General features: G+C 36.4%; 1 protein-coding gene and 1 non-coding gene across 3 annotated transcripts in view; both read left to right on the top strand.

Annotated features, from left to right (window-relative positions):
* Nucleotides 1–18,011, top strand: part of GTF2A1 (general transcription factor IIA subunit 1) — a 45,380-nt gene that overhangs the window by 4,468 nt on the left and 22,901 nt on the right. For both annotated transcript variants that reach the window (XM_044774139.2, XM_070514152.1), the window contains exons 3-4: nt 14,429–14,633; nt 16,373–16,437. In XM_044774139.2, the coding sequence (XP_044630074.1) occupies nt 14,429–14,633; nt 16,373–16,437 (270 nt within the window). The remainder of the gene's footprint in view (nt 1–14,428; nt 14,634–16,372; nt 16,438–18,011) is intronic.
* On the top strand, nt 15,666–15,809 carry LOC123287503 (small nucleolar RNA SNORA79). The gene has a single exon (XR_006530827.1). It is a non-coding gene; the product is annotated as a small nucleolar RNA SNORA79 (small nucleolar RNA).

The following is an 18,011-nucleotide window of genomic DNA, read 5'->3' as shown; positions in this document are numbered from 1 at the left end:
TTTTTAATAGTCATACTTTTTTTTTTTTTTAACATTTTCTTCAGCCAGAGACTAATCTGTAATTTTTCCGTAGTTTGAACATTTGACAGTTCTGCAGGAAGCAATATAGTTAAGTGAAGGGTGCTGGTTTTAAAGCCCAAGTCTACCATCCACTCTTCCTTTGACCTTAGACAAACTACTTAATATTTCAGTGTCCTTATATGTGAGATGGGAATTAGTACTTACCTTATAGGTTTGTTTTGAGGATTAAGTGTAATAACCATGGAAAGTAGTTAGCACAGTGCCTGGCAATAGCATTAGCTATTGTCAATGGACAGTTAACATTTTACATTTATGGTCAGTTACTTGACATATCTGTACTTTTTTTTCTTTTTTCTTTTTTATGGTCTTAATGTATCTGTATTCTAAAATGTGTTTACGTTGTGGAGATTGAATAAGTGCTTGAAAGAATTTCATGTTCTTGAATCCAGTTCTTTATGTGAGCCAGAGGTTGAGTTTATAAACATATTTTACGTTGAGAGCTGGTTTTCTGTCTCTTGGATTTCTGTGGATTTAAGCAGAAATATTTAGATATTTTTATTTAACATTTGTGTTGTAATGACTCATAAAATCATGGAGTATTTTTGCCTTATCGTTCAGAACAGTGGTTCTAAAAGTATGGTCCTTGGACTCCTGGGGTTTCCCTACAGCCTCTTTCAGGAGGTCCATGAGGTTGGCCAAATGCCCAAGTCTGAATAATCATAGTTTGTGTCATATTTCCAGTAAAAGTTGTGTTTTGTGAAAAAACTGACCAGTTAAACTTGCAACTTAAATGCAGAAGTGCTTTTCCTTGAGATAACTGTCATATGCAGCAGAAGTGCTGTATGCATGCTTCGTATTTTGATGCCCTTAATATTGAAAAGATGTTGATTTAAGGGTCAAGATGCAATCAGGGTTGATATTAAGACATGCAATTGTTTGATATTATATGAAGTATATTAGCATTTGGAATATCTGCATAATTCACTGAACTCATATGTTCCAAATGACCAGTGCATGATATGGCAAAATTCCTTCAAAATGAAAGATAAGTTAATGGATTTTAATCTAAGAATATGAAAAGTTCATTGGTGTGTGGTTTCATATTCTGCATTGCAGCTAACTTAAGAAACCGTTACTTAAAATGCTTTTTCCCTTCCTAACTACTCAGCTCCCAGCTCTTCATATACTTCAACCATAACAACCAAGTGAATGCAAAAGCAGATGTGAGAATTCAGCTATTTTCTTTTAAGCCATTTCTCACTAAATTTTATTTGGAAAATATGGATATTTTCATTAAGAATATTTATGTTAACGTGTAATGGATATGTTGTTATTTTTTAATGAATTAGTAAACATTTTTAAAAAGTCTTAGTTATAATTTTAAAAAAGGTCTTTGAGGTCCTTACTAATGTTTTTTTTAGGAAGATTGGCCTTGAGCTAACATCTGTTGCCAATCCTCCTCTTTTTTTTTCCTTCCTCCCCAAAGCCCCAGTACCTGGTTGTATATCCTAGTTGTAAGTCCTTCTAGTTCTTCTTTGTGGGATGCCACCACAGCATGGCTTGATGAGCAGCATGTAGGTCTGTGCCCAGGATCCCAACCAACGAACACTGGGCCACTGAAGTAGAATGCACAAACTTAACCACTACTCACCCAGGCCAGCCCCAGCCCTCAGTAATTTTTGAAAGTGAGAAAGAGTCCTGAGACCAAAAAGTTTTAGAACTGCTGCCTTAGAAATTGGGTTTTTAGCTCCTTTAGAGCTAAGTACCAATAAGTAATCATAGTTAACAAATGCTAGGCAACATTTGTTGTGATCTTATTTATCCATTCAACAGAGGTGGGAGACTGCAACTTAGCAACTTATTATTTTAAATAAAGCAAATCTCACCTTTATTGTGGTGATAAAATATATCTTAGTGTTTAGGCATCTGTGGGCCACTTCTGTAGAGTTTTCAGTAAGAATTTGCCTGTATGAGGAAGGAAAAATACATAGGTTTAAGTGAAATGAGGAAATATTTATTTACCTTGAGAGAAATATAATGATTACTAAAAGTAAAGAGTAGATATCTGAAAATACAAGTGGAAGAATGCCAGCTCTGAGAAATGAGTTGGACGAACAGCAATATAATCTGTTCAAATACCATAAAGTATCTCTGGGAGATAAGTAAAAAGAGAATAAACTTATTTTGATTCCTTAGTGTTAAATGGAGTGAATATTTTACAATGTATGTTACACTTTTATAATGTAATGGTTGTCCTTATAGTTCTGTGACCTTATGTGGAACATACCACATTTTTAGGTATAGAAAATCTGTTCCAGATTTTAATTTACCTTAGGTCAAACTAGTAGTCAATCCAGGTTGTTTATCATCTACTCTTGTTTTTCACAAAGTCTGGGACATTGATTTTTCCTACTGGTCCCAGTAGAATCAAGGTGTTCTCTCTAAAGACAGGTGAGCTGTCTTTGAGACCAGATATCTCCACCTGCGTTTTTAGTACATTTGACTTTTTGAATATATGTATTAGTATAATGTATGTAATAGAACATATAAATTACATGTATGTTTTAGAGGTTATACACCAATTTTTTGTTGAACAGTTTTTTTCATATTAATGTATTTTATTTTTTTGAATTAAAAAAAATTTTTTTTTATTAAGTTAATGATAGGTTACAATCTTGTGTGATTTCAGTTGTACATTAATGTTTGTCATTCGTGTTGTAGGTGAACCATTTCACCCTTTGTGCCCACCCCCCGCCCCACCTTTCCCCTGGTAGCCACTAATCTATTCTCTTTGTCCACATTTTTAAATTCCTCATTTGATTGGAGTCATACACAGATTATCCTTCTCTAACTGGCTTATTTCACTTAACATAATTCCCTCAAGGTCCATCCATGTTGTTGCAAATGGGATAATTTTGTTCTGTTTTGCAGCTGAGTACTATTCCATTGTATATATATACCACAACTTCTTTATCCATTCATCTGTTGATGGGCACTTAGGTTGCTTCCATGTCTTGGCTACTGTAAATAATGCTGCAATGAACATTGGGGTGCATAGGACTGTTGGAATTGCTGACTTCAAGCTCTTTGGATAGATACCCAGTAGTGGAATGGCTGGATCATATGGTAGTTCTATTTTTAATTTTTTGAGGAATCTCCATACTGTTTTCCATAGTGGCTGCACTAGTTTGCATTCCCACCAGCAGTGTATGAGCGTTACATTCTCTCCACAACCTCTCCAACATTTGTTACTATTAGATTTAGATATTTTTGTCATTCTAATGGGTGTAAGGTGATATCTTAGTGTAGTTTTGATTTGCATTTCCCTGATGATCAGCGATGATGAGCATTTTTTCATGTGCCTATTGACCATCCGTATGTCTTCTTTGGAGAAATGTCTGTTCATGTCTCCAGCCCATTTTTGGATCAGGTTGTTTGATTTTTTGTTGTTGAGTTGTGAGAGTTCTTTATATATTATGGATATTAAGCATTTGTCAGATATATGACTTGCAAATATTTTTTCCCAGTTAGTGGGTTGTTTTTTTGTTTCAATCCTGTTTTCATTTGCCTTGAAGAAGCTCTTTAGTCTGATGAAGTCCCATTTGTTTATTCTTTCTATTGTTTCCCTTCTCTGAGAAGACATGGTGTCCGAAAAGGTCCTTTTAATACTGATGTCAGAGAGTGTACTGCCTACGTTTTCTTCTAGAAGCCTTATGGTTTCAGGTCTCACCTTTAGGTCTTTGATCCATTTTGAGTTTATTTTGGTGAATGGTGAAAAAGAATGGTCAATTTTCATTCTTTTACATGTGGCTTTCCAGTTTTCCCAGCACCATTTGTTGAAAAGACTTTGTTTTCTCCATTGTATGCCCTCAGCTCCTTTGTCAAAGATAAGCTTTCCATAGATGTGTGGTTTTATTTCTGGGCTTTCCATTCTGTTCCATTGATCTGTGCACCTGTTTTTGTACCAGTACCATGCTGTTTTGATTACTGTAGCTTTGTAGTAAGTTTTGAAGTCAGGGATTGTGATGCCTCCCGTTTTGTTCTTTTTTCTTAGGATTGCTTTAGAAATTCGGGGTCTTTTGTTGCCCCATATAAATTTTAGGATTCTTTGTTCTAATTCTGTAAAGAATGTCATTGGGATTCTGATTGGGATAGCGTTGAATCTGTAGATTGCTTTAGGTAGAACGGACATTTTAACTATGTTTATTCTTCCAATCCACGTACATGGAATGTCTTTCCATCTCCTTATGTCATCATCCAGTTCTCTCAGAAAGGCCTTGTAATTTTCATTATATAGGTCCTTCACTTCCTTAGTTAAATTTACCCCGAGGTATTTTATTCTTTTTGTTGCGATTGTGAATGGTATTGTGTTCTTGAGTTCTTTTTCTGTTAGCTCGTTGTTAGAATATAGAAATGCTACTGATTTATGCAAATTGATTTTATACCCTGCAATTTTGCTGTAGTTGTTGATTACTTCTAAGAGTTTTCCAATGGATTCTTTGGGCTTTTCTATATATAAGATCATGTCGTTTGCAAACAGCGAGAGTTTCACTTCTTCCCTCCCTATTTGGATTCCCTTTATTCCTTTATCTTGCCTGATTGCTCTGGCCAGGACCTCCAGTACTATGTTAAATAAGAGTGGTGATAGAGGGCATCCTTGTCTCATTCCTGTTTTCAGGGGGATGGCACTCAGTTTTTGCCCATTGAGTATGATCTTGGCTGTGGGCTTGTCATATATGGCCTTTATTATCTTGAGGTAGTTCCCTTCTATGCCCATTTTGTTCAGAGTTTTTATCATAAATGGCTATTGGATCTTGTCAAATGCTTTCTGTGCATCTATTGAGATGATCACGTGGTTTTTATTCCTCAGTTTGTTGATGTGGTGTATCACGTTGATTGATTTGCGGATGTTGAACCATCCCTGTGTCCCTGGTATGAATCCCACTTGATCATGATGTATGATCCTTTTGATGAATTGCTGAATTCTGGTGGCCAAAATTTTGTTTAGAATTTTTGCATCTATGTTCATCAGTGATATTGGCCTGTAGTTCTCTTTTTTTGTGGCGTCCTTGTCTGGCTTTGGTATCAGCGTGATGTTGGCCTCATAGAATGTGTTAGGAAGTGTTCCATCCTCCCTAATTTTTTGGAATAGCTTGAAAAGGATAGGTATTAAATCCTCTCTGAAAGTTTGGTAGAATTTCCCAGGGGAGCCATCTGGTCCTGGGGTTTTATTGTTTGGGATGGTTTTGATTGCTGTTTCAATCTCTTTCCTTGTGATTGGTCTGTTCAATTGTCTGCTGCTTCTTGGGTGAGCTTTGGGAGATTGTAGGAGTCCAAGAATTTATCCATTTCCTCTAGGTTATCCATTCTGTTAGCATAGAGTTTTTCGTAGTATTCTCTTATAATCTGTTGTATTTCTGTGGAGTCTGGTGTTATTTCTCCTCTTTCATTTCTGATTTTGTTTATTTGAGCTCTCTCCCTTTTTTTCCTTGTAAGTCTGGCTAGGGGTTTGTCAGTTTTATTTATCTTCTCAAACAACCAGCTCTTTGTTTCATTGATCCTTTCTACTGCCTTTTTCGTTTCAGTAGTATATTTCTGCTCTGATTTTTATTATTTCTCTCCTGCTGACTTTGGGCTTTATTTGTTCTTCTTTCTCTAGTTCAGTTAGGTGTAGTTTAAGATCGCTTATTTGGGATTTTTCTTGTTTGTTAAGATGTGCCTATATTGCGATGAATTTTCCTCTTAATACAGCTTTTGCTGTATCCCATATGAGTTGGTATGGCATGTTATCAGTTTCATTAGTTTCCAGGTATTTTTTGATTTCTTCTTTAATTTCTTCAATGATCCATTGCTTGTTCAGTAGTGTATTGTTTAGTCTCCACATCTTTGTGCCTTTCTCAGCTTTTTTTTTTGTAATTAATTTCTAGCCCTATACCATTATGATCAGAGAAGATGGTTGTTATTATTTCAATTTTTTAAAATTTGTAGAGGCTTTCCTTGTTTCCCAACATATGGTCTATCTTTGAGAATGTTCCATGTGCACTTGAGAAGAATGTGTATTCAGCTCTTTTAGGGTGAAGTGATCATATATGTCTATTAAGTCCAATTGTTTTAGTTTTTCGTTTAGCTCCACTATTTCTTTGTTGATTTTCTGTCTGGATGATCTGTCCATTGATGTGAATGGGGTGTTGAGGTCCCCTACTATTGTTGTGTTGTTTTTAACATGTTCCTTTAGGTCTGTTAATAGTTGCTTTATGAACCTTGGTGCTCCTATGTTGGGTGCATAGATATTTATAAGCGTTATTTCTTCTTGATGAAGTGTCCCTTTGATCATTATATATTGTCCCTGTGTGTCTCTCTTTACCTGTCTTATTTTGAAATCCACTTTGATATAAGAATTGCAACACCTGCTTTTTTTTTTCCTTGCTATTACCTTGAAGTATTGTCCTCCACCCCTTCACTCTGAGCCTGTGTTTGTCCTTGCGGCTGAGGTGTGTTTCCTGGAGGCAACAAATTGTTGGATCTTGTTCTTTAATCCATTTTGCCACTCTGTGTCTTTTTATTGGAGAGTTCAATCCATTTACGTTGAGAGAGATTATTGATGCATGTGGACTTAAAGCTGTCAATCTGTTGCTCATTATCTGGCTTTCCTGCTTTTCTCTTCCTGTGTGCTTTATCCTACGTATTTGATACTTCAATTTCTTATGCTAGGTTTCTTAGATTTTTGCTTATTTATGTTTTGTGTCTCTGTTCTGTTGTTTAGTTTAGTGTCTACCCTGAAGTTTGTATTTAGAATCTCATGTATAATATAGTCTATTCTCTGGTGGTCTCTTACTTACTTGGCCTAGACTAATTTAGTCCCTTTGCTCTTCCCCTCCTAAATTATTATTTTCATTTCTTGTTCCAACTTGTGTTATGCGTTTGTAGTTAGAGTGATAAGATCGTCTTTGCTTTGGTCTTTACCTTTATCCTAATGCTATAGTTGAATATTTGCTATCCTATTCTGGTTCTATTTATCTGTCTCCCTACTCTGTGGTTTGTGACCCCTTTCTCCCTTTTTTCTTTTTACAGGTATGAGAGCCTTCTTGAGGATTTCTTGTAGTGGAGGACTTTTGGTTACAAATTCCCTTAACTTTTGTTTGTCTGGAAAAGATTTAATATCTCCCTCATATCTGAAGGATACTCTTGCTGGATAGAGTATTCTTGGCTGAAGATTTTTATCTTTTAAAGCTTTGAATATGTCACTCCATTCTCTCCTAGCTTGTAAGGTTTCTGCAGAGAAATCCGCTGAAAGTCTGATAGGGGCTCCTTTGTAGGTAATTCTTTTTTGTCATGCAGCCCCGAGTATTCTTTCTTTGTCATTCCTTTTTGCCATTTTTACTACTATATGCCTTGCAGTAGGTCTTTTTACATTGACAAATCTAGGAGATCTGAAAGCTTCCTCTACACACATTTCTCCCTCAATCCCTAGATTTGGGAAGTTCTCTTCTATAATTTCATTAAGTACACTTTCTGCTCCATTTTCCTTTTCTACATTCTCAGGAATTCCTGTGATCCTTAAATTCTTTCTCCTCATTGAATCTGCTATCTCTCTAATACTTTCCTCATTCCTTTTAATCCTTAGTTCTCTTTCTTCCTCTGTCTGGAGCCATTCCGCCTGTCTATCTTGGATTATGCTAATTTGCTCTTCTATGGAGTTTACCCGGGCATTCAGGGAATCAGTATTCTGTTTTATCTGGTCCATTGTGTTTTTCATCTCTAGTTATTCTGTTTGATTCTTCTTTTTAATTTCAATCTCTTTTGTGAAGTAACTCCAGAACTCGGCTTGTTTCTCTTTCTCTCTACCTCATTGAGTTTTTTGATTATAGCTACTCTGAACTCATTTTCATTTAGTTTACCTAATTCCAAGTCCTCAGGACTTAATTCTATGTTTTTATTGTTTTCCTTCTGGTCTGGAGCTTTTATAAATTGCTGCATGGTAGAGGAGCGGTTTTTTTGCATGGTGGTAGAATTCGGTTGCAGTTACTGCCTGTCGCCACTAGATGGGGGTCGAGAGCCACGTGTTCTGAGCTCTCTGCCTTCGGGCAAGATGTCGGCGCCCAGTGCGTTTTGCTGGGGCAAGGGGTGGTTTCTCTTCCGCGCTGATCTGGATTCGATCAGTTCTGTTCTCTGGTCTCCCAGGGCCCTGCGTTTATGGGGTCCCCACGCACGGAAGCTTTGCCCCCTCAGTGGGTTTCCACTGTACCGGCGGCGGGAGTCCTAGATGATCCCTTGGTCGCGCGGCCCCTCCCCCGCTCCTTCCCGGACCCACGCGCGATCCCGGTTTCTAGGGGATGGAGCGATGTTCTCTCTTACTCCGTTCCAGCTCCTCCGAGGCGGGCAGTAAGTAGGGGCTCCGTCTTCTGTCTTTTGATACTGTAGGTCTTTGAGTCCTGGCATTAGCTTCATTAGCTGAAATTCAGGTTTTGTTTTTGTTTTTTTTTTTTTCAGTCCTTTGTTGTACTTTGGAGGGGAGAGAGTCCTGGGTCAGCTCACTCCGCCATTTTGCTCCCTGAACAGTTTTTAATGACAGAAATTGAGACTTATTCAGCTTTGAATCTCCAGCCTCTACCACGATGCCTGGCATATGTGATTGGCATTAAGTAAATATTTAAATAAAGTGGTTAATAACAAATGTGGCTCTAGAGTCTAACTGAACAAAGTAGTTTAATATTTTCATTGTTTTTTAAATGGAGCATACTCTTCTATTTTGGGTTGTAACTGGATTTAAAAATAAAACTGTTAGACTGAAATGAGTTTACGTTATTTTAATTCTCTGCACTAAATTTCTTCAGAATCTCATTAGAATTTTCATAACGTGCCCTGGTTTTAAGTTTGACAGCAAGCCAGCACTATCCACTAGAGCTTTCTGTGGTGATGAAAATGTTCTGTATCTGTGTTCTCCAGTATGGTAGCCACTAGCCACATGTGGCTGTTAAGCATTTGAAATGTGGTTAGTGGAACTGCAGAACTGACTTTTTATTTAAAATACAATTAATTTCAATTTAAATCACCATGTGTGGTTAGTGACTACTGTATTGGATACCGCAGGTTTAGACATTCTTGCTAATAAAAACTAACATTAACTTCATATTTTATGGTTTATAAAGGACTTTGTCATTAGCTCTTGCCCCTTCCTTTCTCTTTTTTGGCCACTTCTCAAACTTTTATCAAAAGCTTCCATATGACTGTGAAGAATACAGTAGTAAATTAGATTATGAATTAAGATGACTAATGAGAGCGCATGTAATTTGAAGTTTAACCAGACAATGCAGGAAGGGAGATGATTAAAAAAAATTCAGCCCAATTCTTGAGCTTATCTCTTGAAACACTATTGGCCTATTTTAGTGTATGAACTATAGGAGGTTGAGAAAGACACATAAAACATAGTCTTGCTTTTCATTAAATCTATATTTGAATGTAAATTGTCTTTTGGATTGGTGGGTGACTAGGGCATGCCAGTGTAGAAATCCTCTTCAAAGTGAATGATAAAATCATCCTGATTTCTCTGCTGTCAGACCTACTGATATCCAAACAGCAAGTACTATGGGAGATATAAAACATGGCCTCTCTTCTCAATAAAACAAAGTGAGGAGAATTTTCTCCTTTGGAGACAAATCTGAAACTCACTTCATCTGCCTCTTGATCAGCTTTCTCAAACTTAGTGCTACTGACACTTTAGACCTGTTAATTATTTGTTTTAGAGGGCTGTCCTATTCATTTTAGGATGTTAGCAGCATAACTGGCTTCTGCCCACTAGATGCCAGTAGCACCCCTCGGTTCTGACAACCAAAAATGTCTACAGACGTTGTCAAATGTCCCTGGGGGCAAAACCACCCCGTCCCCCTCATTGAGAACCACCGTTCTAAGTATACTCTAGTTACATATAAATACTTGGACCATAAGTTGAATGGTAATCTATTATTCTACTTCATTTGCCCTTTGGGGAAGTTCTGTTCCCCAATATCGTTTCTAAGGAGCCCAGAAATGCAGTCGTCTCATGTTTTATCCAGGAGCTAGATGTTCTGTGAAAGTAGGAGAATCATTTAGATTTTCTAGCCCAGTATACTGCCAGGAAGCAGTAGATCTGATCACATTTTATAGATCCAAAAACAGACTCAGGAGGAATATGCTTTGACGAGTTCATTTAGCAGGTGGTAGAGATTTTGAACCTAAGCCTTTTGTCTCCAGATGATATGTATATAATACTTACCTGTAAAAAAGAAGATACCAGAATTTTGACTAGAACTACTCTGATAGCAGCAGTACAGTTTAGAGATTAGAAATTTGGACCAGAGCTAGGATTAGGGTGAGGCAGGCAAGGTGCCTAGGGTGCAAAATTTAAAGGACATTCACTCTTCACTCTCAGGTTCTAGCCCTGACTGGGAGCATTGGAGTCAGACTGCCTGGATCGTGTCCTGGTCTTGCCTGCTATTAGTTAGTGATATTGGATAAGTTACCTAACTTCTTGTTCCTCGGGTTCTTTTTCTGTAAAAAGGAGATGATAATGTCTGTCTTATAGGATTTTTGTGAAAAATGAGCTTGTACATTTAAAGTACTTATGAAGTGCACAGTACGACTTCATTATTAGTCTAGTAAACGTGATGTTCAGATGCACATCTGAATCATTTGGGGAAAAGAAAATGAATTTTCTCCATGTTTAATTTCAGAAACCTGGCAAAGATTGCTGAAGTAGAACTGCCAGAAATAATAGCTACTGTGTCGGGGAAATAAAGAGTACTATAAAAATGTGGACGGAAAAGAGTTCTTCCTATTTTCTAAGTAAATAGCAATTCAGTATCCTTGGTTGTCTTCAGTAGTAGTAATATGATGGCTGTTGCCAAAACAGTATTACATTGTCCATTTTAAACAGTTGATATTTAAAAAATAAAATATTTTGATAAATAAAAGTATGCAAAAAATGAAATTGGAGAAAAACAGAAAACACTCAACTAATTCGAACTTTACATTATTTGATATTATAAGCTTAATGCTAAATATGTGTACTATTTTTGTACTTTTTATATTACCTAGAATAGTCTTTGGTACTTAGTAAATATGGATTCTCAATGGACCACTGCTCCAATACCCCCTTTCCGTCCTCTCCTCTCACCCCCAAAAGCAGTTGGAAACGTGTGGGCTGTGTTTACCTGTCATAATGACTAGTGGGCACCTTTAACAGTTAGTAAGCTAGAGCTAGGAATGTTGCATCTTATACACTTCTGTGGTGCCACCCTGTGATGTAAAGAATTATCCTGCCTAGAATGTTCGTAGCATTCTTATAGAGAGACACTATGCTAGAAAACAACAGTTTTTCCTTCTCTTCTTTGAAATCAATATTAATTGTCTGGTAAGTTCTTAGTCATTTTGTTAGCTCCTGAATAAGACATTATGTCTGCCCTGAAGGAGTTCATACTTCAGTAGAGAGAGTAGACTTAGTGTGAAAAGTATAATGATAGAAATATCTCTTAAGATATAGAGGCAGTGAGTGATTTATCTGAGGCTGTGTGACTTTGACATTTGCATTGTTTTGGGCATCCTAAGGGAAGACTGCTAGTCATAAGGAGTAGTTTACTGAGGTTCAGATATGAGATATCTTTGCTCTATTCAGAGATCTGCAAGTAGTTTGTCACCTTTAGAAAATGGATTGCAAGTTATAGTTAAAGTTGGAGAGGTAACATATACTGTGTTAAGGAGCTCGGTCTTTAGAGTGAGAAAGATTCCTTGGGGTACTAGTTAAAATGCAGATTTTTGGAGTTCTGCTCCAGAGAGTCTGACTTGATACAGTCTGACATTTTCTTTTTAATTCGATTGCATTTACAAAGAAATCCAGATTGCCTTTTAACAACCCACTAATGGGTTGCAGTCTGCAGTTTGAAAAGCATTGGTTTAGACTTTAAAGCAACAATTCTGGCTTTAGCGTGCTTCAGAATAACCTGGACACATTATTCAAATAGATTCCTGGCTCCACCCCCAGAGTTGCTGATTCAGTAGATCTGGGGTGGGGCCTGAGAATTAGTATGTCTAACAAGTTCCCGGATAGTGCTGATATTGGCCCTGGGACTGCGTTTTGAGGACCACTGATTTATAGAGAATAGGTTGGAAAGACAAGTTTCCACTAGAATGTAGGCTCTGTGAGCACAAGGAATTTTGTCAGATTTGTTCACTGTCTGTTCTCAATGTCTCTAACAATGTCTAGCATATAGGAGATACTCAATAATTATCTGTGGAGTATATGACTTGATGCAGGGAGCTCAGTGAGCTCAGTCATTATACTTTGTAGTAGTACTAGCAGGAGGAAAAGACTTGAACCAGGGCCATAATAGTAGGAATAGATTGGTGCAATGCTTCTGAAGGGAAATTGACAATAATGATGGAGTGTTGGGGTGGATTCTGACTCGTAGGTCATTGACTTGGGAGGCTAGGTGAGTAGTGGTACCCAGCACTTAGCAGCACATAATATATACTCATTAATATTTGCCATTACCAGGGAAGCTTTGTTGAAGTGATGGGTCAGATTGCAGTGGGTAGACCAATTGGAGGTAGTAAAACTAAAGCGTTAAATTTAGGAAATTATAGTTTGAAAGACTGTATCTTAAAGCATTAATTAATTGTATTTTTTTCTTGATTTTTGGCTCACAAGAAGCTGGGTTTTGCTTTGTTTTGGAGCAGAGAAGTATAGAAAGTTTGGGTGATAGCAGACTGTTTTGGGAGCCTTTCTATATAATACGTTAGTCCGAATATGTTTTATTCAACACGTAAGTGCTTATTTTGTACTGTGTGCTATGCTAGGTGCCCACTTTACAGAGATAAACCAGACATCACTTGGGGTCTCAAAAAGTAGTCCTTTGTTACCTTAGGAAGAACCCTAGCTGTTTTTAGTCTGGGATTTGCAGAGACTTAGATTTATTAGCTGGAATTGAGTTTAGAAGTAATGTAAGTCACCTTTTTCCCTCTTTAGATGAGGAGAATGCCCAAGAAAGATAAATGATTTGTCCACAAAGCTGATTAGTGGCCAAACCAGGAGTAACTGGCTTCCCGACTTCTGGTGTAAGGCTCTCTTACACAATTAATACCACCACCATAATAATAACGTTTATTGATCACTGACTTTATGTTAGACTCTGGTAAATGTTTTACATGGATATCTTATTTAGTCTTCAGAACAACCCATGAGGTGGATATTGTTACTGTCTCTGTAAGAATAGTCTTCAGACAGGTCTAAATACTGAGTCTGCTAGAGGAATGGCTGCTGTGGGAAATTGACCTTTAGTTTACTTTTTCAGTAAGCCATTAGAGATGTGCTGGAATTGTTATTAGTATGATGTAGATACAGTACAAATCTAGAATTTCTGGAACAGTTGGAAGTGTCAGGAGATTATAAAAATCCCTGTGAGCAGCTTCTTGAAGGATCTGATAGAAACCTCAAGTGAGTTAGGCAGCATCCCAAGAGTATATCCTAGAGGAAAAAACAAAGTAAATGTAGGTCCTTGTGTACAAAATGACTGAATTAAATTTCACTTGTTTTTTTAAGGAACGGTTTGTTACTTTCTTGGGCAATTTCCTATAAGGTTCAAGCTCTCTAGATTAAACAGTAGAGAGAAAATGTGTTAGGAAGGAGGATGGAAGAGTTGTAAATATTTCCTTTCCTTCTTCCTTTTGCCCACTTCTCCCCCCCCCCCCCCCCCCCCCCCAATCACAGAAGCTGTCTTAGGGTGAGACGAGAAAATAGAAGTGGCTAAGCAGAGAAGGGTTGTCAATCCTTGTCATAATGTAAGAGGGAGGGGAATTTCAAGAAGTATGGAGGGTTGAGAATACCTGTAAAAGCATTAGCCTTGCGGTTTCTTTCTCCTTGGATGGGATAGACAGATGGAGAATTGAGCTTTTCCACCTTGAGGATTGCCTTTATAATGTTCTCAGTGTTCAAATCAGGAAAAGATGAATTTATGTTTTTTATGTTGTTTAAGAGTTAGAAAATATTGTATTAGGGAAAGATTTCCATAAAAATAGTTAATAATGGATTTGATATTAAATAGGATAATCTTTGATTACCAAAAAATTTCTTGTATGAAACTCTGCCTGGTAACTAAGGAATTACTGTAGAAAGTTTGTTGAAAATAGAAAAAGAAGGAAATTCTTCATTACTCTAAGGTAGCAAAAATGAAGTTTGATAATTTAAAATTAGTTTTCATTATTGCATACACTTGGGTAAGAATTAGAGCTTGGTTGATTTTTGTGGTTGTATCAGTTTTGAAAATGGAAGAATTTTATAAACTGACTGGTAAGCAAAATATGTTTTGTCTATATGTCCTGTCATATAGAGTTATCTGTCCTGTCACTTAGAAGTCCTTAATGTTCTTTGCCTTAGTTATGGGAGAATAAACTAATGCAATCTAGGGCAGTAGATGGATTTCATTCAGAAGAGCAGCAGCTTTTATTGCAAGTTCAACAGCAGCATCAACCCCAGCAGCAGCAGCATCACCACCACCACCACCATCAGCAAGCTCAACCACAGCAGACAGTGCCTCAGCAAGCACAGACCCAGCAGGTCCTTATTCCTGCATCACAACAAGGTGAGACTGGATATGTTTTCCTACTTACAACTTGGAAATGAAATTTGTCATTTTCAGAGGAGAAATACTCTGGGTTTCTCTTTTCTCTTGGCTGAGGGGAGTAGGTGTGTGTGTGTTTATATATAAATTTGTATAAAATGTGGATCCTATTTGTATATTAGTGATAAACAAGTCACTAATTGAAAGCCTGAGCTGATAGTCAGATAAGTTTATTAATATAATTGTATTAATTTATTAATATGTGTATTAAAATAAGTGTATTAATTTCTTTTGAGAAGGCAGCATAATGGTGGATTTCCTAAAATAAGTCAGGTCTATAGGTCTATTAACTAAGGGTTTCAGTATTTCATATAGTAAAATTATCTCATTTCTTTATGAAACTGATTTGTTCCTTCAAAGACATATTTGAATTTAGTTTTTATAAATATATCTTAAACGCTAGAGGATTTTTATAATTATGCTTTGGCAATCTGAAGTTTCAGTTCCCTGGTAATTTATTAAATTGACTGAATTAGATTTAAGTGAAGAGTAGATATATAACATATGTTAATTTATATTACTTAAAGGTAAGAAAAATAAGTGTTTATATACTGTGACCATAGTGCTTTGTACCTATGCAAGTCATTTTTTAATTTGGTTTGATTGAGGTCTTACAAAGGCTGTATGAAGTAGCTCTTAGAACATTTCACAGCTGAGGAAGATCTGGGTCCTGAAAAGGCTAAGATGCTTGATCCATTACTTGTAGTTTATTCTGTCATGACAAACATCTATTCAGTTATACAGAATTCCTAGGCATTTGAGTTTTGTAAGTCTTGTTATTGGAGAGGAGAATGAAGGGAAATGAAAAGTTATTTGAAGGTAACTGTTGACCCATTTGCCTCATCTGAAAGTATATGTAAGACTTAAAATTGATAGTGATGCACAGTAGAAATGTCTATTCGGGTTATTTTACTGTTTGTATCAAATAAGACTTTTAATATTTGGTTTTATTCTATACCTTGCATCAAATAATTTTATCCTTTTGGTCTATTTTGATGACTGTTCCTCCTATTGCCTTCAGGCCTGGCACTAGGGTTTTAGGTCATCATAAATTAAAATTTGATTTTCTTCACTCAGAGAATATTAGGATAATGGAATTATCTGTTTATTCTCTGAAACTTGCGGGATCAAACACTTAGTTCCTTTTACACTTAAGTAGCATTGCCATTATTTCTGATTTGTATCTTTTTAAAAGTTGATGGAAGTAACTTAAGATTCTGGCAGTTGTCAATTGAGAGAAAAGGGATACGTAGCTTAAAAAAAAACTAGTTATAACTTGTTTAGCTCACTTTTAATGGGCTAATAACTCATTCCAGCAGTAGCGTTATATCAGTAAAACAATTAATGCTGAGTTAGCAAGACAAGACTAAATTACATTTGAAAATTGCCAGTGTAAGAATGTGCAGAAATGTATATGTTTTTAGGTGTTATGCATCTCACTACTTTATGTTCCTAAGTTCCCTTGTCTGCTTAGTTATTGTTACTCAAATCTCTTTTTTTAATTGATGTTTTCCTGTATAGGGTGGGTATATTATAACTGTTATTTACCATAGAAATTTATAACTTTCTGAGACATCAAATGGTTGAATGCAGAAAATGTGGAAAGTATGAAAAAAGTTTTCCACATTGTATAACTTCCTTATGATTGTGAAATAGCCTTATGGTTCCTTGTTTGTATGTGTGCTTGTGTTTTTTTATAGCTGCAGCACCTCAAGTTATTGTTCCTGATTCGAAGCTGATACAACACATGAATGCATCAAACATGGTGAGGCTCAGAACGTGGCACTTTGGCTCTACTTATTCTAACCGAAATTATGATTGTGCCCAGATATGTTGTATGGTAACAACTTGAAGTTTATTCAAGACTTGAGCAAGTGCCTGTTTTATTTGGTTTCCTAAATATTGGATTTAGCAGCAGGTCTAAAGTTTAGCTTGATACTTATATAAAATTATGCAGTTTTATTTTGAAAATACCAAAAGAATGATGCTTTGTGCGAGCTATTTCACCACTTGGTATTTTTGGAAAACAGGTTTAGAGGACCTACCAAATATGTTAGGCCAAATATAGTTCTGTTTCGGAAGATTTGTTAATTACAAGCAGTCAGGAATGCTAAGAATTAGAAGTTTATTTATTTATTTATTTTGAGGAAGATTAATCCTGCGCTAACTACTGCCAATCCTCCTCTTTTTGCTAAGGAAGACTGGCCCTGAGCTAACATCCATGCCCATCTTCCTCTACTTTTATATATGGGACGCCTACCACAGCATGGCTTTTGCCAAGTGGTGCCATGTCGGCACCTGGGATCCGAACCGGTGAACCCCGGGCTGCCAAGAAGCGGAACGTGTGAACTTAACCGCTGTGCCACTGGGCTGACCCCTAGAACTTTTTAACAATAAAAAAATGAGCTGTTTGGATAGTTGAAGATAACTATTTTGAGGATCAAACATTTAAAAACTTTTGCTCTGATGTAACCATAGCATAGCCTAGTAAATTTTATTACAATAGTAAAATGCTACTTTAAAATGCATTTTAACCAGTTGAATTTATTCTATATTAGACTTGATATTTCTAAGTCCACTGAACTTCCTAAGTCCTTAAATTTTCAAATTTCACTTAGGGCATATGATGTTTCCCATCAAAATAGTATAGTATAACTGTAAAATTGAAAGAACTCCTTCAGGTCCTTAGAAGATCTTTACCTATTTCCTTAAAGGTTTTCTTTTTTATAAAACACTGAAGTCTGATTAGAATGGCTTTTCTTTGTTCTGTTTAAAATATGTAGACTGTTAGTGGTGTCTCAGCTCTGACCATTCTTAAATTCAGCCAAATCTTTGATTTAAAGGAAAGAATCATTATTTTTAAGAAGATCGCTTAGCCTAGTGCTAACAATGATTTCCTTTTCAGATTTAGATTTTTTCTTAATGAAAAGCAGTATTTTAAAAAATCACTTCTGTTTGGTGAGTGATGAGTAATGAACCTCAAAGCTCATTTGTGATTTATAAGCCAGATAGGAAGCAGGGCTGACCTACTAGACAAATGTCTTCTTTATATATACCAGCGTTACAAAATTTGTAACTTGATAAAATTGCAAATTTCTACATGGTAGTAGAATTTGCAATTTTTAAATTCACAAAGTATCAAGGATCTCTGTTTGTACTTAGAGTTGAAGTTACTGGAATTGCTTCTTTTGTGTGAAAATCACAAAATTCCATGCTTATCATTTCTCAGGCAGATTTTTGTATTTTTGTTTTTTTGAGGAAGATTGGCCCTGAGCTAACATCTGTGTCCATCTCCCTCTATTTTATATGTGGGACACCTGCCACAGCATGGCTTGATAA

This window comes from Equus asinus, chromosome 7 (assembly GCF_041296235.1).
Source record: "Equus asinus isolate D_3611 breed Donkey chromosome 7, EquAss-T2T_v2, whole genome shotgun sequence".
NCBI lineage: Eukaryota > Metazoa > Chordata > Mammalia > Perissodactyla > Equidae > Equus > Equus asinus.
The sequence above is the reverse complement of the archived record's forward strand: the minus strand, read 5'-3'. Positions and strand labels throughout refer to the sequence as shown.